The sequence below is a fragment of the Oncorhynchus tshawytscha genome, linkage group LG01, assembly GCF_018296145.1.
Source record: "Oncorhynchus tshawytscha isolate Ot180627B linkage group LG01, Otsh_v2.0, whole genome shotgun sequence".
Classification (NCBI taxonomy): Eukaryota; Metazoa; Chordata; class Actinopteri; order Salmoniformes; family Salmonidae; genus Oncorhynchus; species Oncorhynchus tshawytscha.
The window spans coordinates 6,867,747-6,894,446 of NC_056429.1; the positions used below are offsets into that span (position 1 = coordinate 6,867,747).

The 26,700-nt window shown below is 44.0% G+C and overlaps 1 protein-coding gene across 1 annotated transcript; it reads right to left on the reverse strand.

The window, feature by feature from the left end:
* Window positions 1–937: 937 nt before the first annotated feature.
* LOC112257274 (DNA-binding protein RFX7) lies at window positions 938–23,454 on the reverse strand. The gene is given in 12 exon segments (XM_042323741.1): window positions 938–3,726; window positions 5,324–7,031; window positions 7,283–7,464; window positions 9,375–9,705; window positions 10,978–11,041; window positions 11,044–11,164; window positions 11,691–11,892; window positions 14,592–14,714; window positions 14,909–14,944; window positions 16,971–17,056; window positions 19,181–19,214; window positions 22,996–23,454. Coding segments are annotated over 12 exon segments (5,490 nt in total). The 5' UTR covers window positions 23,133–23,454; the 3' UTR covers window positions 938–1,260.
* Window positions 23,455–26,700: the final 3,246 nt, after the last annotated feature.

The window sequence follows — 26,700 nt, forward strand, 5'->3', positions numbered from 1 at the left end:
AGTAAAAGGCACATAACAGCCCGCTTGGAGTTTTTCAAAAGGCACCTAAAGGACGCAGACCATGAAAAATAAGATTCTATGGTCTGATGTAACCAAGATTGAACTCTTTGGCCTGAATGCCAAGCTTCACATCTGGAGAAAACCTGGCACCATCCCTACGGTGAAGCATGGTGGTGGCAGCATCATGCTGTTGGTCGTTTTTCAGAGGCAGAGATCCTTGATGAAAACCTGCTCCAGAGCGATCAGGACCTCAGACTGGGGCGAAGGTTCACCTTCCAATGGGACAATGACCCTAAGCACACAGCCAAGACAACGCAGGAGTGGCTTAGGGGACAAGTCTCTGAATGTCCTTGAGTGGCCCAGCCAGAACTTGGACTTAAACCCGAGAGAACACCTCTGGAGAGACCTGAAAATAGCTGTGCCGCAACGATCCCCATCCAGCCTGACAGAGCTTGAGAGGATCTGCTGAGAAGAATGGGAGAAACTCCCCAAATACAGGTGTGCCAAGCTTGTAGTGTCATAACCAAGAAGACTCGAGGCTGTAATCACTGGGGCGGCAGGGTAGCCTAGTGGTTAGAGCGTTGGAAGGTTGCAAGTTCAAACCCCCGAGCTGACAAGGTACAAATCTGTCGTTCTGCCCCTGAACAGGCAGTTAACCCACTGTTCCTAGGCTGTCATTGAAAATAAGAATTTATTCTTAACTGACTTGTGTAGTTAAATAAAGGTTAAAAAAATAAAAAAAATAAAAAAGGTGCTTCAACAAAGTACTGAGTAAAGGGTCTGAATACTTATGTAAATGAAATATTTTGGTATTTAAAAAAAATTTAAATAATATTTTTGCAAACATTTCGAAAAACCTGTTTTTTCTTTGTCATTATGGGTTATTGTGATGTCATTATGGGGTATTGTGATGTCATTATGGGGTATTGTGTGTAAATTGATGGAGGGGGAAAAAACAATGGAATACATTTTAGAATAAGAATGAATGTAACGTAACAAACTGTAAAAAGTGAAGGGGTCTGAATATTTTCCCAAATACACTGTATACAAATTACTCACAGTTCAAAACAAAAGACAACAAAACGAAAACCATAAATACTTATTTAAAAATACTGGTTTGCATTTGAAATGGCATCCTATTCCCTATATTTAGTGCACTTCGTTTGACCAGGCCCTATGGGTCGACCCTATGGACCCTGATGAAAAGTAGTGCACTATGTAGGGAATGAGCATCCATTTGGGATGCGTCCAAAAACAACATTAGCCCAACATCTCTACGGTAGTAGGCTGGTCTTTGCTCTCTAGCCAGTCGAACGAGGAGTTCACAGTATCACTACATATCTGCTGAAACAGAGGATCGTTCTTCAGCTCTTCCAGTGTGGCGTCTTCGTACTGTTCTTGCTGCTGATTGGACGGATTGAACAGGAGGTTGGCGTCCAGTGTGTTCAGGTCAGTGATGCTGTTGGAAAGGTCGGAGGTCAACCTGATGTCATTGGTGAAGTCGGACACCACGGCGGCATTAAGCTCTGACGCCACCTGACCGACCAGTTGAGAGCTGGGGTTGAGGCCTTCAGCGTCAACGTTGAGGCCGTCATCACCTAACAGGTCTTTAACAGTGTTGTTGAAGTCTAGCTGTTGCTGGGCGTCATCCTCCTGCTGCTGCTGGGTGGGGGTGGGCTGGAGGAGTACCTGGGACTGGGTCTGGAGAAGCTGGAGCTGGGGATGGGGACTCTGGAGCAGTCTAGCCTGGGATTGGAGCTGGGTCTGGGTCTGGAGAAGCTGGAGCCCACCCTGGAGCTGGGGATGGGGACTCTGGAGCAGTCTAGCCTGGGATTGGAGCTGGGTCTGGGTCTGGAGAAGCTGGAGCCCACCCTGGAGCTGGGGACTCTGGAGCAGTCTAGCCTGGGATTGGAGCTGGGTCTGGGTCTGGAGCTCTTGGAGGCCCTGGATCTGCTGGAGCTCCAGGTCCACATTCTCACCAGGACCTGATTGTGCTTGGTTGTCTCCAGAGGAGAAGCTCACACCCCCCCCGCCTCCTCCAGCGCTGGTGAGGTAGCCCCCATGCTGCTGGAGGTCGAAGGAGGCAGGGCTGGAGCTGACGGTCTGCAGCTGAAGGTGGGATTGGTGGGTGTTACCTCCTCCCCTTCCGGTTGTGAAGCTCCCATTGGTGGCCTGGCTCTGAGACTGGGTCTCCAGCATCTGGGTGAGGTTCATGCGGGCAGTGTAGTTGGAGGGGAAGTTGTTGATGCCCAGGCCCCTGACTGTGTCGTCCACGCCAGAGTCCATCTTACTCAAGAGGACGTTGGTGATCTTATTGGCGTTACTCTGGTTCTGTCCCTGGATGGCCTGCATCTCTACAGGAAGCAGCTCCATCTCCACAACGCTCTGCATCATGATGTTTAAGGGCACCGATTGGCTGCGCTGGGCCATGCTGTGGAGGTTACTGCCCACCGATTGGCTGTTGGACAGGAAGCTGAGTATCTCGGAGGAGGTCATGGGGGAGCTGAAAGGGGAGACGACCAATTGAGTGGTTGTGCTAGTGCCGGGTGTTGTGCCGGTGCCGCTGAAGGTCCTCTGGCGGACGGCGGGGCTGACGCTACGGCAACGGAACGTCCCGCCCCCCGACGATGAGGCGCCGCCCTTGTTGTCTAAAGGAGCGGGCACAGCAAATCTCTCATCCTGTTTGGTTGGAGTGTTGGTGGGCGTGGTCGACACGCTGGTCATCTGCTGTTGCACCGGGGAGATGGGAGAGAAGTGTTCGCCATCCTGCAGTCTGGACTGAGACTGGAAAGACTGGCCACTGTGGCCCGGAACAGCGAAGGCGTGCGGCTTACGGAAATGGTCATCCACTAGATCCTGGTAACTAGGCAGGAGTCCACCAAGGCTGTGGTTAGAGATGGATAACCCAGACCCTGGCCCTGCTCCGACTCCTCCAGTAGCTTCAGTACCACTACTGTTGTAGCGGTTGTTGATCCACTCCAGTTTAGCCTTATCAGGGTGAGTGGCCATGGGTCTCTGCATGGGCTTGATGGGACTGGAGGAGACAGACACCACGGAGGCATCGTGGTAACCCCCTGCCATGCTGGAGTTGATAGGGGTGAAGGCAAACGGGTTCCTGCACTCCACCGGGCTGGGCGGGATGCCGCTAGAACAGTTAGACAGAGCGCTTATAGGGGTGTGTCGGCCTCCTAGAGGCCCCTCCACGGGCGTAATAGGGGCCATGCTGTGATGGCAACAGGGGCTCTCTCTGGTCAGCCCGTGCCCACCGAGAGTCATCTCGGTGGGGGTCGGGGTTGGAGTCGGGGTGGGAGTCGGGGTGGGAGTCTGGATGGGGGTTGTGCTGCTATGAGCAGACTGGTAGAAAGAGGAACTATCCCCCTGGTGGTGAGTGTTGAGGATGGACCCCTGGGGGACACCAGGCTGTCCCTGGAGAGAGATATTATCCACACAGCTACTGAACAACGGCTGGAGGCCCTTCAGCTTCATCTGTTCTTCCATCTGAACCAGTTCCTCCACTATGCTGTCCTGGGTCATATCGTCATCGTTAAAGGAGAAGTAGTCCATGGTGGAGCCGTGCTGGGAGGCTGAGGAGGCAAAGTCCACCATCTCCTGGTGAAGACCAGATAACTGATCAGAGGAGTCTGAGGTCTGGGACATGATGTTTGGGAGTTGGTGTTGGTTCATGGTGGAGCCCAGGGCCTGCTGCTTGGTGTGGTCTGCTGGTATCTAGAATTGAAAAAAGCAGAATAGAACTTTATTGACAATCAGAGGAGGGACAATGTTTAATTGACATTACCCTACAAGGATTTTTTTATTTTATTTCACCTTTATTTAACCAGGTAAGCCAGTTGAGAACAAGTTCTCATTTACAACTGCGACCATGGCCAAGATAAAGCAAAGCAGTGTGACACAAACAACAACAGAGAGTTACACGTGGAATAAACAAAACATACAGGCAATAACGCAATAGGAAAAAAAGTATATATACAAGTGTGTGTTCAAATGAGATGATTAAAAATGGTGCGTTACATTTTAAATCGGTGTCCAGTGTTAAAATATTAACTTTTCTAAACTCTTATCTATTTAAAAACAATTAGCACTATACATAGACATAGAGGGGCACACATATAAACTGTGTTGGAATACTCATACTAACTGCACTAAGCGTACTATTTGTGACATACATTGAGTATGTAGTATGCTTATTGGTCAAAGAGTGGATATAGTTAGTATGCCAAAAGTTCCCAGATGTCATACTACATTCACTAAAATACAAAGTATACAAGCAGTGGACACCATTTCCGTGCTTTTAGGGCCCATAATGCAATTCTTCATAAAAATGGGCGTGGCTTCACAATGTTTTCAGATTTGAAGAAAATGGCGGAAAATATGCAGACTGACGAGAACGGATACAAATTCAATTGCTTTAAATAAGTTTTCAAATAAGTTACCTTACACATTATGTTGGCTGACAATTTGTTAGCTATGCTAGCCTTACGAAACGCATAGCATATCATTACAGTAGTATGTACCGGTATGTTAGCTAGCTACCTAACGTTAGTTGGCTACTAAGGGTGTGTTCGTAAAATCAGAGCGTTGTCAGATTGTCCGTTTGTAAATTCAAAGCGTTTTGCTCTCGGAGCGCACGCTGGACGCTCTGGCCGAAGAGTAGGGTTGATCCGAGGTTTCTGACCTCACAACAGGCAGTCAAGCACCCAAGCTAACTTTATAATGTTGGCTAGCATGCTATCTTCTTCCAGACACAAATGAGAGAATACCTCTCTCTGACCATTTAACCCACCCTTGCAGAGCTGGTTAGGCTGTTTTCATGTTATCCAGAGCGTTGGTGACTGTAACTGTGCTGCTGGAAACAATTTAATTGCGCTTTTTTGCAAACGTTTACTGACACCAGCCATATTCAATGGGTGTTGAGTGTTTGTAAATTTGCCAGTTATTCTACACTTTTGGCACACTCAGACGAGAGTGCTCTGAAATCGGAGTAGATAGCCAGAGTTAATTTACAAACGCAACCTATTGACTTAATTGTTCAAGTCATTCTTAGCTTAGCGGTAGCTTAGTGGTGTAGTCATTTATGCGTTCTTAATGGACATCTTTAATGAAGTCGTAAAATGTCTAGCTAGTAATTTGTTATGCTAACAAGCTAGCAATAAGTTGCAAAGCAACAGCATTAACTTCCGGTAGACCGGCGAATCGCTAGTACGCTCAACTGAAAGGATACAGTTTGTTTACAGTATACTAATAGTATATACGCATTAAGTATGTAGTACACAGTATGGGTATTCGAACACAGCTATAGACTCACATTCTGACTGAAGGTCTGTTTCTGCAGCTCTTCCGGGTGCCCCGCAGCTGACTCCTCCCACATTGTGCTCTTTATATCCCCCATCACAGAAACAGAGGCCTCAGATTGTTGCTGTGCTCCTACAGCCATCGCAGAAACAGAGGCCTCAGATTGATGCTGTGCTCCTACCGCCATCGCAGAAACAGAGGCCTCAGATTGATGCTGTGCTCCTACCGCCATCGCAGAAACAGAGGCCTCAGATTGATGCTGTGCTCCTACCGCCATCGCAGAAACAGAGGCCTCAGATTGATGCTGTGCCCCTACCGCCATCGCAGAAACAGAGGCCTCAGATTGATGCTGTGCCCCTACCGCCATCGCAGAAACAGAGGCCTCAGATTGATGCTGTGCCCCTACCGCCATCGCAGAAACAGAGGCCTCAGATTGATGCTGTGCCCCTACCGCCATCTCAGAAACAGAGGCCTCAGATTGATGCTGTGCTCCTACCACCATCACAGAGACAGAGGCCTGAGAGTGTTGCTGCTGCTCAGACACTGTGGTGGTGGTGCTATCAGGGGCTGCAGTGCTGCTGGTGTAACTGCTGACAGTGCTTAGTGTTAGTCCTCGAGAGGACGGGTCTTCGCGTTTCACTACCAGCAACGAGGAGATCTGTGGCTTCACACTGACGACAGCCTGCGAGGAAGAGAGGGAGGAGATCTCTGCGTTCGCGACAGGTGAGTCGGACAGCGCCAGGATCTTCGTGGGCACTAGGTGTTGTTTCACCGTCACTCGACAGGGGGCACTCTCAGGTCTGGCAGGCGTGCCAGGTCTAGCTGGAACCCATGGTTTGGGGTCAAAGGTCACACTCAAAGGCTGCTGGGAGATGAAGACGCGCTTCACAGGGATGACGTGGGAGGAATCCAGCCCGGGGCCGGCCCGCTTCCTGGGGCTCTTGACCCCGAACGAGGAGTCTTTAGGGGACAATAAGGTAACAGCCGACGAGCCATTGGACGAGGAGGACATTCCGCTGACGTTAGGAGTATTTTGATTGGCCGAGGGAGCAACGGTCAGATACAAAGGACTTTCTTGATGACAGGTGGTGGCGATGATGCTCTTATTGCTGTCCTGCTGAGGCCCCGCCCACTTGATCGCTGCATTGGTGGCAGCAGCTGGAGGAGAGGTGGAGGAGAATGAGACGCTTTTGGTCCTAGCGGTCACTCTGTCAGGTCCTGGTGAGCATTTAACCATAAGCGAGGGTTCGCTGGCCGCCCGGTACTTGGTGGCTCTCTCTGGACCTTTGGCCCCACAGGGGGACTGCTTTATGGTGCTCCGTTTATCAGAGTTACAGCCCGGGTTATTATCAGTGATGATGGCCTCAGGGACCACTGTGGGAATAGGGGTGGAGGGTGGGGCGCCAGGCCATGCTGCAGGGGACTGGGGGGTGGCTGGGGCTGGGGGGCCTCTCTGGCTCTGTCCCTGTTGCTGGACCTCCTCTAGGGCAGCAATGGTGGTAAAGGAGGTGGTGGTGGTGGTGGTTCCCACCCCGGTCGAGGCTGGCCTGAGGACCATACTGTTACTGCTGGTACTGAGAGTGTTGCTAGGGGCCAGGGAGATGGCGGTCATCTTGACAACGTGGTGGGTCTTCATGGGGCTGTTTGTGATGAGCAGGGTGGGGGGCGAACGCAGGGTGATGGCCCCTGTGGCTGAGGGCTTGGGGAGGATCTGGGGGTACCTGTGGTTCCAGAAGATGGAAATAGATTAACACAAACTACAGATTTTGTGTTAATTAATGTCTATTAGACAGTGTCAATTTAACCAGCAGAACAATAACGCATTACCCTAAACCTTACCTTAACCCCGCTGAAACTATACCCAACTTAACCCTTGTTCCTGAACCTTAACCTTACTTAATTTGAACTCTATGCCTAACCTTAGGTTTTGGTTCTGACGGTATAGTTTATACTTCCTTATTATGGTTGTTACCTGTGCCTGGCCAGGCGGTCGCCCACGGGGCTGGCTGAGATGTTTTGGGGAGTCTTTGGGGACTGCCTGTGGGTCAGAGATTGGGTGTGGGTGACCACCTGGAAGTTGACCGTTGGCAGGACCTTCCCCTCGGCGGATCCCACTGGGCTAGGGGAAGTCATCAGCTGTCTGCTCCTCTGGACCTGCAGGGGAGGGGGGACAACGGACACGGTGGAACATGTTCGATTAGGGAATTATGACTATTAGCATTAAACACGAGAAATACTTCTAGGAAAAACACTTATCTGGTTTATTTCTGTGTCATTTTTTTTTTGACTACGTAGTGTTTTTAACCTTTATTGAACGAGGCAAGTCGGTTAAAAACAAATTATTATTTACAATGACGACTTACACTGACCAAACCTGGACTAACCATTATCAATCTTGTCTGATCTGTGTGCGTACAGTTGAAGTCGGAAGTTTACATACACTTAGGTTGGAGTCATTAAAACTTGTTTTTCAACCACTCCACAAATTTCTTGTTAACAAACTATAATTTTGGCAAGTTGGTTAGGACATCTACTTTGCATGACACAAGTCATTTTTCCAACAATTGTTTACAGACAGATTATTTAACTTATAATTCACTGTATCACAATTCCAGTGGGTCAGAAGTTTACATACACTAAGTTGACTGTGCCTTTAAACAGCTTGGAAAATTCCAGAAAATTATGTTATGGCCTTAGAAGCTTCTGATAAGCTAATTGACATCATTTGGGTCAATTGGAGGTGTGCCTGTGGATGTATTTCAAGGACTACCTTCAAACTCAGTGACTCTTTGCTTGACATCATGGGAAAATATAAAGAAATCAGCCAAGACCTCAGAAAAAAAGTGTAGAACTCCACAAGTCTGGTTCATCCTTGGGAGCAATTTCCAAACGCCTGAAGGTACCACTTTGATCTGTACAAACAATAGTACGCAAGTATAAACACCATGGGACCACGCAACCATCATACCGCTCAGGAAGGAGACGCGTTCTGTCTCCTAGAGTTGAATGTACTTTGGTGCGAAGAGTGCAAATCAATCCCAGAACAACAGCAAAGGACCTTGTGAAGATGCTGGAGGAAACCGGTACAAAAGTATCTATATCCACAGTAAAACGAGTCCTATATCGACATAACCTGAAAGGCTGCTCAGCAAGGAAGAAACTACTGCTCCAAAACCGCCATAAAAAAGCCAGACTACGGTTTGCAACTGCACATGGGGACAAAGATCGTACTTTTTGGAGAAATGTCCTCTGGTCTGATGAAATCAAATTTTTACTGTTTGACCATAATTACCATCGTTATGTTTGGAGGAGAAAGGGGGATGCTTGAAGAAGAACACCATCCCAACCGTGAAGCACGGGGGTGGCAGCATCATGTTGTGGGGGTGCTTTGCTGCAGGAGGGACTGGTGCACTTCACAAAATAGATGGCATCATGTGGGAGGAAAAATATGTGGATATATTGAAGCAACATCTCAAGACATCAGTCAGGAAGTTAAAGCTTGGTCACAAATTGGTCTTCCAAATGGACAATGACCCCAAGCATACATCTAAAGTTGTGGCAAAATGGCTTAAGGGCAATAAAGTCAAGGTATTGGAGTGGCCATCACAAAGCCCTGACCTCAAACCTATAGAAAATTTGTGGGCAGAACTGAAAAAGCGCGTGCGAGCAAGGAGGCCTACGAACCTGACTCAGTTACACCAGCTCTGTCAGGAGGAAAGGGACAAAATTCACCCAACTTATGTGGGAAGCTTGTGCAAGGCAACTCGAAACATTTGTCTCAAGTTAAACAATTTATAGGCAATGCTACCAAATACTAATTGAGTGTATGTAAACTTCTGACCCACTGAGAATGTGATGAAAGAAATTAACGCTGAAATAAATCATTCTCTCTACTATTATTCTGACATTTCACATTGACCTAAAACAGGGAATTTTTACTAGGATTAAATGTCAGGAATTGTGAAAAACTGAATTTAAATGTATTTGGCTAAGGTGTATGTAAACTTCTGACTTCAACTGTGTGTCTGTGTGTGTGTGTCTGTGTGTTAATAACCCCTCCTTACCGTGGTGGGACTGGAGACGGCTGCCACCACTATACCAATGGTAGGTTGTGGTGAGAGCAGAGCAGGACTTCCACAGGGGATAGCTGGCCCTGGGGTGCTGGCCTCGGTCCTCCTGGCCTGGTTCTGTCCCTGGGCCTCTCCAGGCAGGGGGGACTGGAGCTTCTGCTCCTGCTGTTTCTTCTGGATCTTCCTCTGGAGCTGCTGCTTGGCGTCCACCGAGGGAGAGGCCAGCGTCTTCACCTGCGGCTGGAAGGACGAGGCCTCGGACGTGGGCACGAACGCAGAGGTTGGCGTGGGCGTCTTTAGACCTGGTGAGACGCACAGATGAGAAGTAACCGATACTTTTCAGAGTCAACACACCTGAGAGTTTAAAACGTTTTTTTTTTTTATCTTCAGAACTAGCGTTAGACTCCGTCCACCCAAAACATGACATCTTCAACTGGAGCTTGATACATGAGCAAGACAGCTGAGCCCCCTGTTGACAGGTGAGCCCCCTGTTGACAGCTGAGCCCCCTGTTGACAGCTGAGCCCCTGTTGACAGCTGAGCCCCCTGTTGACAGCTGAGCCCCCTGTTGACAGCTGAGCCCCCTGTTGACAGCTGAGCCCCCTGTTGACAGCTGAGCCCCCTGTTGACAGCTGAGCCCCATTGACAGCTGGCCCCCTGTTGCCAGGTGACATCCCCAGGTGAGCCATGACCTACCTGTACCTTCCATGCCACCATCCCCATTAGCCATGCCTACCTGTACCTTCCATACCACCATCCCCATTAGCCATGCCTACCTGTACCTTCCATACCACCATCCTCATTAGCCATGCCTACCTGTGCCTTCCATACCACCATCCCCATTAGCCATGCCTACCTGTGCCTTCCATACCACCATCCCCATTAGCCATGCCTACCTGTGCCTTCCATACCACCATCCCCATTAGCCATGCCTACCTGTGCCTTCCATACCACCATCCCCATTTGCCATGCCTACCTGTGCCTTCCATACCACCATCCCCATTAGCCATGCCTACCTGTACCTTCCATACCACCATCCCCATTAGCCATGCCTACCTGTGCCTTCCATACCACCATCCCCATTAGCCATGTCTACCTGTGCTTTCCATACCACCATCCCCATTAGCCATGCCTACCTGTGGGAGCCCCTTCCATACCACCATCCCCTTGGTTCCATGCCTACCTGTGACCTTCCATACCACCATCCCCATTAGCCAGGCCTACCTGTGCCATCAAACCATCCCCTGAGCCATGCCTACCTGTGCCTTCCATACCACCATCCCCATTAGCCATGCCTACCTGTGCCTTCCATCACCATCCCCTCTGTACTTTCCATACCACCATCCCCTGGGAGACATGCCTACCTGTACCTTCCATACCACCATCCCCATTAGCCATGCCTACCTAGGGTGCCTTCCATACCATATCCCCAAGTTAGGGTGCCTACCTGTACCTTCCATTACCACCATCCCCATTCAGCCATTTGCCTAAACTTACTTTCCAACCACCATCCCCATTAGAATATCATGCCTTCCTGAATTGACCTTCCATACCACCATCCCCATTAGCCATGCCTACCTGTGGAGCCCCAGTCCTGATGAAAGGGCAGCCATGGACTTGGTTGAAATGAAGTGACTGTTGAAATGGAACTGAGCCAGGTCCTGATGAAATCAAACTGTCTGCTGAGGACCTTCTGAGCCCACTCACACACCAAGCCACAGGCCGCTGAGCGCATCTCATCCTCTGCACTGGGAGACTGGCCCAACGACGGCTCCATTAACTCACACTGGGGAGAGATGAGGGAAGAGGGTTAGTAGGGAAAAGGTACTTCAGATCTGATATCCTGTCTGGAGTTAGGGTGGATCTACTTGGGTCAATTCCATTTCAATTCAGATCTAAACTGAAATTCAAATTTTCCTAAACTTGCTTTTCAATGGGATTTGGAATTAGAATATCAGTTTACTTCCTGAATTGAAATGGAACTGACCCCAACCCTGATGAAATGGAACTGACCCCAACCCTGATGAAATGGAACTGACCCCAACTCTGATGAAATAGAACTGACCCCAACTCTGATGAAATGGAACTGACCCCAACCCTGATGAAATGGAACTGACCCCAACCCTGATGAAATGGAACTGACCCCAACCCTGATGAAATGGAACTGACCCCAACCCTGATGAAATGGAACTGACCCCAACCCTGATGAAATGGAACTGACCCCAACCCTGAAATCTACATGTACTTGTTCTGAAATGATTATGGCCACTTCCTGGCAACAAAAAAAAAAAAATGCCATCATGTAAACTTACCCCGTCATCTGATTTTTGTAAGTCCAAGTTGGGCAGAGAAGGCATGTGAACAAAAGCTTTTTTCCTCAGTCCACTATAACAGTATTTAGATTTGCCTCTCATGCCCAGGCGGCGAGCCTTCATGTTGGGAAAGACGTTCTTCATGATCTTTCCAAAGTCTGCAGCACTCAGTGGGTGGTAGGCAAGACTGTCACAGTAGCTCCTGAAACACATTCACAACATGATAAACATGCATTATGACAATACAATCTGTAGTACAGGAGGCTGATGAGGCTCCCTTAATTAGGGAGGACGGGCTCGTGGTAATGGCTGGAGTGGAATCAGTGGAATGGTATCAAATACATCAAACACATGGTTTCCATGGTTTCCAGGTGTTTGGTGCCATTCCATTTGCTCCGTTACAGACATTATTATGAGCCGTCCTCCACTAATATGTACATGTATTACCACAATACTGTACATGTCATTCCTAGCCACTGTATTTCTGCCACTGCACTGCTGATGTGAAAAGGGCTTTATAAAATACATTTGATTGATCTGAACAGTTAACATAAAGAAACACACTAAAGTTAGATGATTCTCTAGTGAATAATGTGTAAACAAATCCCCCTTTTTAAACTACTAACTGCTACTACGAACAACTATTACTAACTACAGCTGCTACCTCTAACTACTACTGCTACTATTAACATTAACTACTAGTAACTACTACTACTACAAACATTACCTACTACTAACTACTACTGCTGCTACCACTACTACTACTGCTGCTACTAACACTGCTACTGCTACTAACATTACCTACTACTACTGCTGCTACAACTGCTAATACCGCTACTAATACTGCTGCTACTACTAACTACTACTGCTAATGCAACTGCTACTAATGCTACTGCTACTAATACTACTGCTAATGCTACTACTACTGCTGCTAATCCTACTACTGCTGCTAATGCTACTACTTCTACGGCTGCTACTAATACTACCACTGCTGCTACCGCTACTGCTACTAATACTACTACTACTGCTACTACTGCTGCTACCTCTACTACTACTGCTGCTACTAATGCTGCTACTACTACTACTAATGCGACTGCTACTACTACTAATGCTACTGCTGCTAATACTACTGCTACTAATGCTACTGCTACTAATACTCCTACTACTACTGCTAATGCTTCTAATGCTACTACTGCTACTACTATGGTTACTACTGATAATGCTACTGCTACTAATACTACTACTAGTACCGCTATTGCTACTGCTACTACTGCTAATGCTACTACTACTGCTGCTAATGCTACTACTAATACTACCACTGCTGCTACCGCTACTACTACTACTACTACTGCTGCTACTACTAATACAACTACTGCTGCTACCGCTACTACTACTGCTGCTACTATTGCTACTACTGCTGCTACTACTACTACTGCTCCTAATGCTACTGCTACTACTACTGCTGCTAATGCTACTACTATGGTTACTACTGCTACTACTAATGCTACTGCTACTAATGCTACTACTAGTACTGCTAATGCTACTGCTAATGCTACTGCTAATGCTACTACTACTGCTAATTCTACTACTTCTACTGCTCCTACCGCTACTACTGATACTAATACAACTACTGCTGCTACCGCTACTACTACTACTACTGCTGCTACTGCTACTACAGATACTACTACTGCTGCTACTACAGCTACTACTACTGCTGATACTGCTACTACTACTACTACTACTACTACTACTACTAATGCTACTGCTACTACTGCTACTAATACTACTGCTGCTAATGCTACTACTCCTACTACTGCTGCAACTAATACTACTTCTGCTGCTACTACTAATGCTAGTGCTACTATGACTACTGCTGCTACTACTACTACTACTGCTGCTGCTACAACTACTATTACTACAACCACAACCACTACTACTGCAAGTACTGCTACTACTACTAACACAACCACTGCAAGTACTACTACTGCTACTAATGCTGCTGCTACTACAACTACTACTGCTACTACTACCACTACTACAACTACTACTACTAATACTAGTACTACTAATGCTGCTGCTACTGCTACTACTACCAATACTAGTACTACTACCGCTACTACCACTACTACTACTACTACCGCTGATACTACTACTACCGCTACTACTACTACTACCGCTACTACTACTACTGCCGCTACTACTACCACTACTACAACTACTACTACTAATACTACTACTACTACCGCTACTACTACTACTACCGCTACTACTACTACTGCCGCTACTACTACCACTACTACAACTACTACTACTAATACTAGTACTACTACTAATACTAGTACTACTAATACTGCTGCTACTGCTACTACTACCAATACTAGTACTACTACCGCTGCTACTACTACTACCGCTGCTACTACTACTACCGCTACTACTACTACTACCACTACTACTACTACTACTACCACTACTACTACCACTACTACTAATACTAGTACTACTACTAATACTAGTACTACTACTACTGCTGCTACTGCTACTACTACCAATACTACTACTACTACCACTACTACTGCTACTACTACTACTACTACCACTACTACTACCACTACTACTAATACTAGTACTACTACTAATACTAGTACTACTACCGCTGCTACTACTACTACCGCTGCTACTACTACTGCTACTACTCCACTCAAGGGCTGCTTTCCCAGACACAGTTTAAACCTAGTCTAGAAAGCACTTTCAATGGAAATTCTGTACTGAGAACGTAAGTAGGGTTTCAAAATTCCCGTAAATTCCCATTTCCAGAAATCCTAGTTGGAGTATTCAGGATGACCTGCTTATTGTCTTTTGACTCCAGGAATCGTTTTAACCCTATGTACAGGTCATACTCACTTGTATTCGTCGTACACCTCTTGCTTTGGCAGTGATGTCTCAGGGTGCTCCTCTAGGTGATTGCGGATCCAGTTGAAAGCGTACATCTGCTGTGTTCTGCTGGACGACATGCCACTCTGGTCACTGAAACGGTTTCAAGTTACAACAACACAAACAGGTTAGTGGCGAAACAATATTCAAAACTGATATTTTTTCTTGTGATGTGTTTGACCAGATAAGGCCGTGTGTAAAAAATGTTTTTTTTTTTTAAACAGTCTCCAATTTTATTTTGATTTCTTGCAATAAATAGTGTGTGTGTGTGTGTGTAATGTAGTAACCATAGTCCAGGAGTGGAGGCTCTCTGATTCTCAGTCCTAGTGAAGTTGCAGTGTTGGAGGGTTGCGGTGACGAGTAGACAGACAAGAGATTAAAAATAAAAAATAAATACAATTAAGGACAGAAAACAGGGTATAATAGCAAATCAATCATTATACTAGTATCGCTTCATTAATGATACAAATAAACAATTATATTAACGGACATTAGCATAAGATCACAAGACCGAGAACGAAGTGGTGAATTTTGATGCAAAAGGAATTGTAGACACTTTCTTTTCAAATGCACCGAAATATGAATACAGCCCATGATGAAAAAAAACAGCTGAGGTAAAAAATTATATTATCAGGTCACAAAAAAAAAATGTAATCCAAGACAAATTGAAAGCTGTCGCGAGCACCACAATCAACACAGCAATAATAATAATAATATAGGTTACAAACGACAATGAGATACAGAATAAGTATTCAAACCCCTTTGACTTATTCCACATTTTGTTGTTGTGTTACAGCCTGAATTTAAAATGGATACCATCTAGATTTTGTGTCTTTGGCCGACACACAATACCCCACAATGTGAAAGTGGAATTACCTTTTTTAGATATTTTTTTTTACAAATTAATTAAAAATGAAAAGCTGAAAATGTCTTGAGTCAACAAATATTCAATCCCTTTGTTATGGCAAACCTAAATAAGTACAGGAGTAAAAATGTGCTTTAACAAGTCCCATAGGTTGGATGGACTTTTGAATGACTACCTCATTTTTGTACCCCACACATACAATTATCTGAAAGGTCCTTCAGTCGAGCAGTGAAAACACAGATTCAACCACAAAGACTATGGAGGTTATCCAATGCCTCGCAAAGAAGCGTATCTATTGGTAGATGGGTAAAAATGTAAAAAGCAAACATTGAACATCCCTTTGAGGATGGTGAAGTTACTAATTACACTTTGGATGGTGTATCAATACACCCAGTCACTACAAAGATACAGGTGTACTTCCTAACTCAGCTGCTGGAAAGGAAGGAAACCGCTCAGGGATTTCACCATGAGGCCAATGGTGATTTTAAAACAGTTATGGCTGTGGCTGTGATAGGAGAAAACTGAGGACGGATCAACAACATTGTAGTTCCTCCACAATAATAACCTAAATGACAGAGTTAAATGAAGGAAGCCTGGTCACAATACAAATATTCCAAAACATGCATCCTGTTTGCAATAAGGCACTAAAGTAAAACTGCAAAAAATATGGCAAAGAAATTAACTTTATCTCCTGAATACAAAGCGTTATGTTTGGGGCAAATCCAACACAACACATCACTGAGTATCACTCTTCATATTTTCAAGCATGGTGGTGGCTGCATCATGTTATGGGTATGCTTTTCATCGTAAAGGACTAGGGAGTTTTTTAGGATAACAATACATGGAATAGACAGGCACCGTCAAAATCCCAGAGGAAAACCTGGTTCAGTCTGGGAGGCAAATTCACCTTTAAGCAGGACAATAACATAAAACACAAGGCCAAATATATACTGGAGTTGGTTACCGAGACGACATTGAATGTTCCTGAGTGGCCGAGTTACAGTTATGACTGAAATTGTCTTGAAATTCTATGTCAAGACTTGAAAATTGCTGACTAGCAATGATCAACAACTTGACAGAGCTTGAATTTTTTTTTTTAAAGAATAATGTGCAAATATTGTACACACTCAGTGTGCAAAGCTATATAGACTAACCCAGAAAAATTCACAGCTATAATTGCTGCCTAACGTTCTTCTACAAAGAATTCACTCAGAGGTGTGAATTTAGATATTTCTGTATTTCATTTTCAAATAACTGTGTTTTCACTGTCATTATGAGGTATTGTGTTATAGGTGGGTGGGTGAGAGAGAGAGAGAGAATTTTTTATCCATTTTGAATTCAAGCTGCAACACAACAAAATCTGGAATAAGTCATGGGGTTATGAATAATTTCTGAAGGCCACTGTATCTGTCACTTGATGTAATATTTGATGTATTTTGAATCATCAAATACAACTAAATGAGAGGAAAAGGGGAAGACGTTACCTTTTATCAATGCCATTGTTGGGACCAGAAGGCAACTTAAGGTAGAGGTAGAGTTTCTCGATGTCTGTAAACTTCTCAACATCTTGCTGTAAAATGTATAGAGCGAGGTATAAGATAGAGAGGGGAGACAAAACATGTTTTGATGGGATAGACATAGTATATCTCTGTGACCATGGGAACCATGGAATCTGCTTCTCTGTCACTGCCAGTTAGTTACCTACCTTAGATGAAGGTACCTGATTGTAGCCAAGTCGCTCTGGATAACAGTGCTTCCTAATGACTCAAATGTAATGTAAATGTAGCCTAGATATTATGATAATCAACAACAACAAAAAAAACACTACGCATGTTGTATATAGAGATGCTGTCAGCGGGCACACTGACAACACGTCTTTGATTTCCACATCACAACAGACTCCACCCTTGCTCCTTTTCAATTGGCTTCTAAGAATGGAATTCATCTCACCTCTTCCTCTTCTATTTGCCTCTTTGTTGCTAGGGGAACCCATACTTATGAACGAGGTGAGAGTTGTCAGCCAATCAGCGGAGAATAAAAAAAAACAATTTACTGGACTCCACCACTACCAGCATGCCATGTGCTTGTTAGCTTCCGCCTGCCTCTGTCTTTTCTAACAATATAGGCTAGCTATAGTCTGCCTTCATTCTGTTATGATTGACACAAGTAGGTCTAATCTTACATATTAATTGGGTCCTCCTTATATGAGTTAGGTTTATGACCAGGGTCGTGTTGGTTATATAAGGCACAAAAAGGAAGAAAACGGACTGAAACAGGGAGGAACTGGACATGATGGAGTCAAATTACCCATTAAACCCAGGGGTCAAACAAAGAAATGGTTCCAATAGTTTTTTCCAGCCTTAATTTTTCCCATAGAGGATTTTAGAAACACTTCAAATTAAGGGCCGTGTTTCATGTAGGCTTACTATTGCGTGACGTTTTGATAACCTTGTAAATTTCTCTAGGAAAAGGTGATTTTTATCAATATATTTTCCTGTATTTACCCCCCACAAAAAAAAACAAATTAGCTGATAAAGTGGCTATGATAAAGAACTACAAATGCCATGATGATCTGGACGAGACAGTTGAATCGAGGTAAAGGTAAGAATCTCTGGATGAACTATGTTAGCTAAATTTAGTAATTAATAAGTTGGCTAAACTCCCTTACATTGACAATTCTGTGAACTGTCTTGTGCAAGTTTTAAATTGACACAACACCTGTTAGCAAAGATGTCAGCTAGAGATGACTTGCAGGAGCTTGCAGGGATTTGTAGTCTTGCATGAGGTCTACCTTGATGCTAATTTGCATTTTCAAATCTGAGAGTAAATAGAACCGAATATATTGATAAAAGTTACCTTGTCCTAGATAGATTTAAATGTTTATCAAAACGTCATGCCAGGGTGAGCCTTCGCAAACACGTTTCTAAAATCCCCTATGGGAAAAATGAATGGTGGAAAAACGATTGGAACCATTTCCCTGTTTGACCGCTAGGCATTATGGGTATTATGACGCACTTCCACTGTGGGGCTCTATAAGGTCCAAAAAGAACAGATTGTTTTTAAATTCCTTCTTTCTTTTTTTTTTTTTACGCTACAGTATGCCATTAATGAACACAACCCAGGTTTAGACTGCATGACGACAGCAGTCCAACGCTAAAACAGACAGAGATAGGAGGGTGAACAGACACACAGACACTCTGCCATGCTCTCAATGTTGACACAGACAAGGTAGCTACATCGTAATAAAGTCAGTGATCCCTTCAGGGTTGGGGTCAATTCCATTTCAATTCCAGTGAATCCAGAAAGTAAACAAAATTCCAATTCCAAATGGTCCTTATTGAAAAGCATTGAAGAGAATTGGAATTTCAGTGTACTTTCTGAATTGGAATTTAAACGGAATTGACCCCAACCCTGGATAGCTTATAAGGCTTATGAAGCCTTATAAGCTATGAAGGTTCATACATGCTTATACCCAGTTATAAAGCATTATACCTGCAGCATTTATATAAAGTGTTACTGAAAGACAGCCGTTGCCCTAGCAATATCTGAGACATATTCTTCACAAACACACGAGGAAGTCAAAGCGATTGCTAAAAAATTGGTGCACACCGGTACATGAGCACCTTTAACTAAAAGCTGAACTGTTGTTTTCACGCTGCATCAAAGCCGATATATTAATAACAACTCTACTCACCAATATGTTGTCCACTTTTGATTGTACAGATTTGCTACAACGAGAGAGAGAAAGAGAGAAAGAATGGGAGATATTTACGGAGCATAACATGTTCTCAAAAGTCCTCAATCTCACAGAACAAAATGTTGTATGCATCTCAAATTGACCTCTTTCTCCCATGGCCTACCTACAACCTATGCACCTGTGTTGAACTGATAGGTGCTAGGGCTGGGCGGTATAACATAGTTTACAATATCCCGCTATTGATGCACGGACCGGTTTGGGTTAACTGTATTTGAATGTTTTGGTTTGTTAAATGTCATATGCCATGTGTAACATATATATATATATATATATTTTTTTTTTACACCGTTACCTGAGTCATCCCTCTCCGTTCTCTCTCTCTATCCATGCCGCCTTCCACACAAATCTAGCCCCGCCCCCCGCCACTCAAGCAGCACATTTGTTGTTGCTTGACCACGAGACACTTGCCTTCAATCTGCATGGTCAATGCAGCACATGCAACAATGTTGATGGCAACGATGCTGCTTCCACTATACTTCTTAATATAAATCCACCAGTGTTCTATAATTACACTATTAGTTTGTGTTTCTTACATCTGCAAACGGCTAGCTTGTCTTTTCTTAGCAAGTTTTAGGTAAATCGTGTTAGCCGCTAATCGTTAGTTAGCTGGCTGGCTAGCTAATAAAATATACTGAGTCAGAGCAAACGTAGCTATCCTGATACCAGTGATGGTGTAGGCCTAAATCAGCATGTTGCTTGTGCAACAGTATCTTTTAAATCAAAGAAGAATAGGCAAAGCATGAATATATTGGCTACATGATGAAACATTTAATGTAGCCAAAGATTATAGGGTGCCCTAGGAAACACTGACCAACACTTTGATTCCTGCCCTGTAACAATAACTCCTCCCTGGCATTTTCATTCATTGTCATGTCAAATGCTGTATTCAAAGTGCCCACTATAATTTATATCTATATTTTACCCCCTTTTTCTCTGCAATTTCGTGATATCTAATTGGTAGTTACAGTCTTGCCCCTACTATGCAACTCCCATTCAGACTTGGGAGAGTCAAAGGTAGATAGCCATGTGTCGTCCGAAACGCGACCCTGCCAAGCCGCACTGCTTCTTGACACACTTCCCCCTTAACCCAGAAGCCAGCCGCACCAATGTGTCAGAAATGGATGGAAATACAGAAAATTATTTTGGGTTGAAGTTGAATTGAACAGTATAAACCAAACAGAATGGAGAAAACCCCCTTGAAATCACTTAGGATGTATGTGATGTCACACTAGGATTACTCACTACTCATAAAGAATAATTAAAACTTTTTATTATTCAAAAAAACATAAAATCCCATCATACTGTCAAAAATATTAAACATACCTTGATATGATATTTTGGGCATATCGCCCAGCCCTAACAGGTGCAATGTGGTGAATATTCCACCTTGCCATGGTAGATTTATACAGTGCCTTGCGAAAGTATTCGGCCCCCTTGAACTTTGCGACCTTTTGCCACATTTCAGGCTTCAAACATAAAGATATAAAACTGTATTTTTTTGTGAAGAATCAACAACAAGTGGGACACAATCATGAAGTGGACCGACATTTATTGGATATTTTTAAACTTTTTTAACAAATCAAAAACTGAAAAATTGGGCGTGCAAAATTATTCAGCCCCCTTAAGTTAATACTTTGTAGTGCCAACTTTTGCTGCGATTACAGCTGTAAGTCGCTTGGGGTATGTCTCTATCAGTTTTGCACATTGAGAGACTGAAATTTTTTCCCATTCCTCCTTGCAAAACAGCTCGAGCTCAGTGAGGTTGGATGGAGAGCATTTGTGAACAGCAGTTTTCAGTTCTTTCCACAGATTCTCGATTGGATTCAGGTCTGGACTTTGACTTGGCCATTCTAACACCTGGATATGTTTATTTTTGAACCATTCCATTGTAGATTTTGCTTTATGTTTTGGATCATTGTCTTCTTGGAAGACAAATCTCCGTCCCAGTCTCAGGTCTTTTGCAGACTCCATCAGGTTTTCTTCCAGAATGGTCCTGTATTTGGCTCCATCCATCTTCCCATCAATTTTAACCATCTTCCCTGTCCCTGCTGAAGAAAAGCAGGCCCAAACCATGATGCTGCCACCACCATGTTTGACAGTGGGGATGGTGTGTGTGGTCAGGGTGATGAGCTGTGTTGCTTTTACGCCAAACATAACGTTTTGCATTGTTGCCAAAAAGTTCAATTTTGGTTTAATCTGATCAGAGCACCTTCTTCCACATGTTTGGTGTGTCTCCCAGGTGGCTTGTGGCAAACTTTAAACGACACTTTTTATGGATATCTTTAAGAAATGGCTTTCTTCTTGCCACTCTTCCATAAAGGCCAGATTTGTGCAATATACGACTGATTGTTGTCCTATGGACAGAGTCTCCCACCTCAGCTGTAGATCTCTGCAGTTCATCCAGAGTGATCATGGGCCTCTTGGCTGCATCTCTGATCAGTCTTCTCCTTGTATGAGCTGAAAGTTTAGAGGGACGGCCAGGTCTTGGTAGATTTGCAGTGGTCTGATACTCCTTCCATTTCAATATTATCGCTTGCACAGTGCTCCTTGGGATGTTTAAAGCTTGGGAAATCTTTTTGTATCCAAATCCGGCTTTAAACTTCTTCACAACAGTATCTCGGACCTGCCTGGTGTGTTCCTTGTTCTTCATGATGCTCTCTGCACTTTTAACGGACCTCTGAGACTATCACAGTGCAGGTGCATTTATACGGAGACTTGATTACACACAGGTGGATTGTATTTATCATCATTAGTCATTTAGCTCAACATTGGATCATTCAGAGATCCTCACTGAACTTCTGGAGAGAGTTTGCTGCACTGAAAGCAAAGGGGCTGAATAATTTTGCACGCCCAATTTTTCAGTTTTTGATTTGTTAAAAAAGTTTGAAATATCCAATAAATGTCGTTCCACTTCATGATTGTGTCCCACTTGTTGTTGATTCTTCACAAAAAAATACAGTTTTATATCTTTATGTTTGAAGCCTGAAATGTGGCAAAAGGTCACAAAGTTCAAGGGGGCCGAATACTTTCGCAAGGCACTGTATCATATCAAATCCTTTCAGATCTCCACAATGCATTTGGATCTAGGAATGTTATTTTTTTGACAGGTCTCATTACCAAGAATATGGAACAGTACATGTTATACACAAACACTGTATTCAATGGCATTATGGATCATTTGTGTCAGGGACCTCCCTTTGGCTGACTAATCATATTTGCAGATGATTATTGATAATAGACGAGTGTCAGTACATAGGACTCAGGTGTCATTGGGCCTCCTTTGGCTATGCATACATAATTATAACTATGTAGCTAACTGTCATGATGTAGCTAACAGGCTACATAGCTTGTGTAGTTAAGAGCAATACATTTTTTCAATATGTCTGGTAAATTGTCTAGCAAGCTTGGCTAACTAGCTAGCAGCAATTATTTCACAGCCAGCCCCAGCAACAAGGACAGAAAACCAATATTAGCTAGCTAGCGAACCTAAACTCAATTCATATTCTACTACTAGCTAACGTTAGCTACTTAAATACACACCAATGTAGTTAGCTATTAGCTAGCTACATATTGATTAGCAAACGAATCGAAGACCTAAACGAGAAGGCGTGAGTTAAGGTAGAAGACAGGCGAGACCCCGAGCTGTCATCATTTTGTAGCTGTGCAGCACCGTAGCTAATTTATAAACTAGTCAAGTGGAGTGTGTGTGGTGAGTGTGCATTGACCATTGAACGCATTAATATATATCTTACCAAATTGAATTCTTTATTTTGTACTGCAACGCATTGGCCTCGGGGCCCTGTAGTCCTGGTACTAACGTTGGAAGAGAGCCCAATCCCGAGTTGGGCTTCAGCTGACCAGGTTGTTGTTGATCATCATCATCGGCCATCACGATGATATTCTCGTTGAGCGGAGGTGGGTTGGTCGGGGTCTAACAAATAGGCCTCATCCTGTTTATACCTTGATAAAACGTTGGTTCCCCGGCTGTGGTAGTGCATGCATGACGCCAGAGCCGAGTACCCACCGTTTGATGATGAGGATCGTATGAGCTAGGTCAACCTACTGTATCGACGATAGACCATGACGGTTAAGACTATGACTTGTCTGCACTTCACTTTTTATAAAAGAAAACAAACGGCATGCGGGAATACAAAAAGCATTATTTCGCAGAGAGAGGCTGGGCACTGCTGCAAACAGCGAGCACGCCTGCTGCAGGCTACGGAAGGCAATGCTGCTTGCAGGCTGTAGATGCGCACGCGCAATCACATTGATGGAATGTAAATGAAGCTGCAATATCAGTTTAGATGCATTAGATTCATGTTTCTATATCAAATTGATGATAATAACAACAACAGTGTAATAGCAGTGTAGCAACAGTGTAACAGCAGTATATTAGTAACTAACATAATAAACGCTATTTACAGTATTTGAACAGTCAGCTCCAGTTGAGACCGATAACTTACGAAAAATAAACTGCTCAAGCAGTTTCCGAAATGGTTTCATAATATAATGAATATCATTTATTGAATGTAAAACAATGTAGGTTATTCTTGCAAAAAATATAATACATTTTCACTGTAATTCATCTGTGACTAGATAGTCAGTACATACAGAACATTCGGGAAAAGTATTCAGACCCCTTGACTTTTTCCAAAATGTTGTTACGTTACATCCTTATTCTAAAATGTATTACATTAAATGTGTTCCTCATCAATCTTCCCACAATACCCTATAATGACTAAGCAAAAACAGGTTTTTAGACATTTTTTGCAAATGTACTAAAAATAAAAAACAGATATGTTATTTACATAAGTATTCAGACCCTTTGCTATGAGACTCGGGAATTGAGCTCAGCTGCATCCTGTTTCCATTGATCATCCTTGAGATGTTTCTACAACTTGATTGGAGTCCACCTGTGGTAAATTCAATTGATTGGACATGATTTGGAAAGGCACACACCTGTCTATATAAGGTCCCACTGTTGACAGTGCATGTCAGAACAAAAACTAAGCCATGAGGTTGAAGGAATTGTCCATAGAGCTCTGAGACAGGATTGTGTAGAGGTACAGATCTGGGGAAGGGTACCAAACATTTCTGCAGCATTGAAGGTCCCCAAGAACACCGTTGCCTCCATCATTCTTAAGTAAAATAACTTTGGAACCACCAAGACTCTTCCTAGAGCTGGCTGCCCGGCCCAACGGAGAGAAGGGCCACCAAGAACCCGTTGGTCACTCTGACAGAGCTCCAGAGTTCCTCTGTGGAGATGGGAGAACCTTCCAGCACTCCACCAATCAGGTCTTTATGGTAGAGTGGCCAGACGGAAGCCACTCAGTAAAAGGCACATGACAACCCGCTTGGAGTTTGCCAAAAGTCACCTAAAGACTCTCAGACCATGAGAAACAAGATTCTCTGGTCTGATGAAACCAAGAGTGAATTTGGCCTGAATACCAAGCGTCACGTCTGGAGGAAACCTGTCACCACACTACAGTGAAGCATGGTGGTGGTAGCATTTTTCAAGGCAGGGACTTGGTATACCTAGACAAGCTTGAGGGAAAGATTAATGGATTTTTTTTTAAAAATTGATTTAACTAGGCAAGTCAGTTAAGAACAAATTCTTATTTCCAAGACAGCCTTGTTCAGGGGCAGAATGACAGATTTGTACCTTGTCAGCTTGTGGATTTGAACTTGCAACCTTCTGGTTACTAGTCCAACGCTCTAACCACTAGGCTACCCTGCCACCCCCTGTGGAGTAGTGTCATAATCGCTGCCAAAGGTGCTTCAACAAAGTACTGAGTAAAGGGTCTGAATACTTATGTAAAGTATAAAAATATATATATATATAATATCTAAAAACCTGTTTTTGCTTTGTCATTATGTGTTATTGTGTGTATGTTGATGAGGGAAATAAACAATTTAATCCATTTTAGAGTAAGGCTGTAAGATAATAAAATGTGGAAAAAGTGAAGGGGTCTGAATACTTCCTGAATGCACTGTATCTAGCCTGGGCTAATCACATATTTTACTTGTGCAATACTACCACCGTTTTGTCAATACTGGTGTAGCAGTTTTTACCTACATGTAGTCATCTGGTCATGATAATTTAGGTCCAGTAGGGGGCACTCTTCCCTCAAATTAGACCACCAATGCCCCAAAGGGTAGGGATTGGAGACATTGACATTGCACTGCGTAGTCGTAGGATGACGATGTGGTCACTAAAGATTCAAAGGCACTTATCTCAAGAGCACGGGTGTCATGGCTATATTCCTCAACTGACCCTCATACAATCATGGCCACCTAAGACTTCATCATCCAAATGTCTCATTCATTCATTCCCTCTCATCTCCCCTTATCCCCCAGGTTGTTTATGTAAAAGAGAATATCCTGTGGTTTTTTTTTTGCCACCAGCCACCCGTTGGTTGAATGAGAGTTACATTTATTTATATTTATATTTATATTCTCCCAAAATGTTGTTTTCTTTTTGTTTTCTCACACTATTTATTTCCGTCTCCCTGTCCGTTCACAGCTATTCTAAATTAATTTACTTCCCTGTCAATCTTCTGTCATTTCTCATCTAAGTCCAGCAGAGAGTTTAATCTGAGCAGTCCTTTAGTACTTTAGGTTATTTTGTCTTGTGACTTTCCAGAATCATCTCCCTCAACTGCATGTTCCCATTCAGTAACAGAGAATCTTCAGTAGTTTTGTATACTTTTTAGCCAGTAGTTCTGAAAGTAGTGCTTACGAGTTAAAAGTGGTCCGCGAAAATTACATCACATACACTACATTACGAAAACTATGTGGACACCTGCATGTTGAACATCTCATTCCAAAATCATGGGCATGAATGTGGAGTTGGTCCCCCCCCTTTGCTGCTATAACAGCCAGTCTGGGAAGGCTTTCCACTAGATGTAGGAACATTGCTGCGGGGACTTGCTTCCATTCAGCCTCAAGTAGTGAGGTCGGGCACTGATGTTGGGCGATTCGACCTGGCTCACAGTCAGAGTCCTAATTCATCTTAAAGGTGTTCGATGGATCTGAGGTCAGGGCTCTGTGCAGGCCAGTCAAGTTTTTCCACACCGATCTCGACAAACCATTTCTGTATGGACCTTTCTTTGTGCACAGGAGCATTGTCATGCTGAAACAGGAAAGGTCCTTCCCCAAACTGTTGTCACAAAGTTGGAAGCACAGAATAGCCTAGAATGTCATTGTATGCTGTAGTGTTAAGATTTCCCTTCACTGGAACTAAGGGGCCTAGCCCGAAACATGGAAATAAGCCCAGACCATTATTCCTCCTCCACCAAACTGTACAGGGCACTATGCATTGGGGCAGGTAGTGTTCTCCTGGCATTCGCCAAGGTTCGTTCGTCACACTGCCAGATGGTGAGGCTTGATTCATCACTCCAGAGAGCTCGTTTCCACTGCTCCAGAGTCCAATGGCAGTGAGCTTTACACCACTCCAG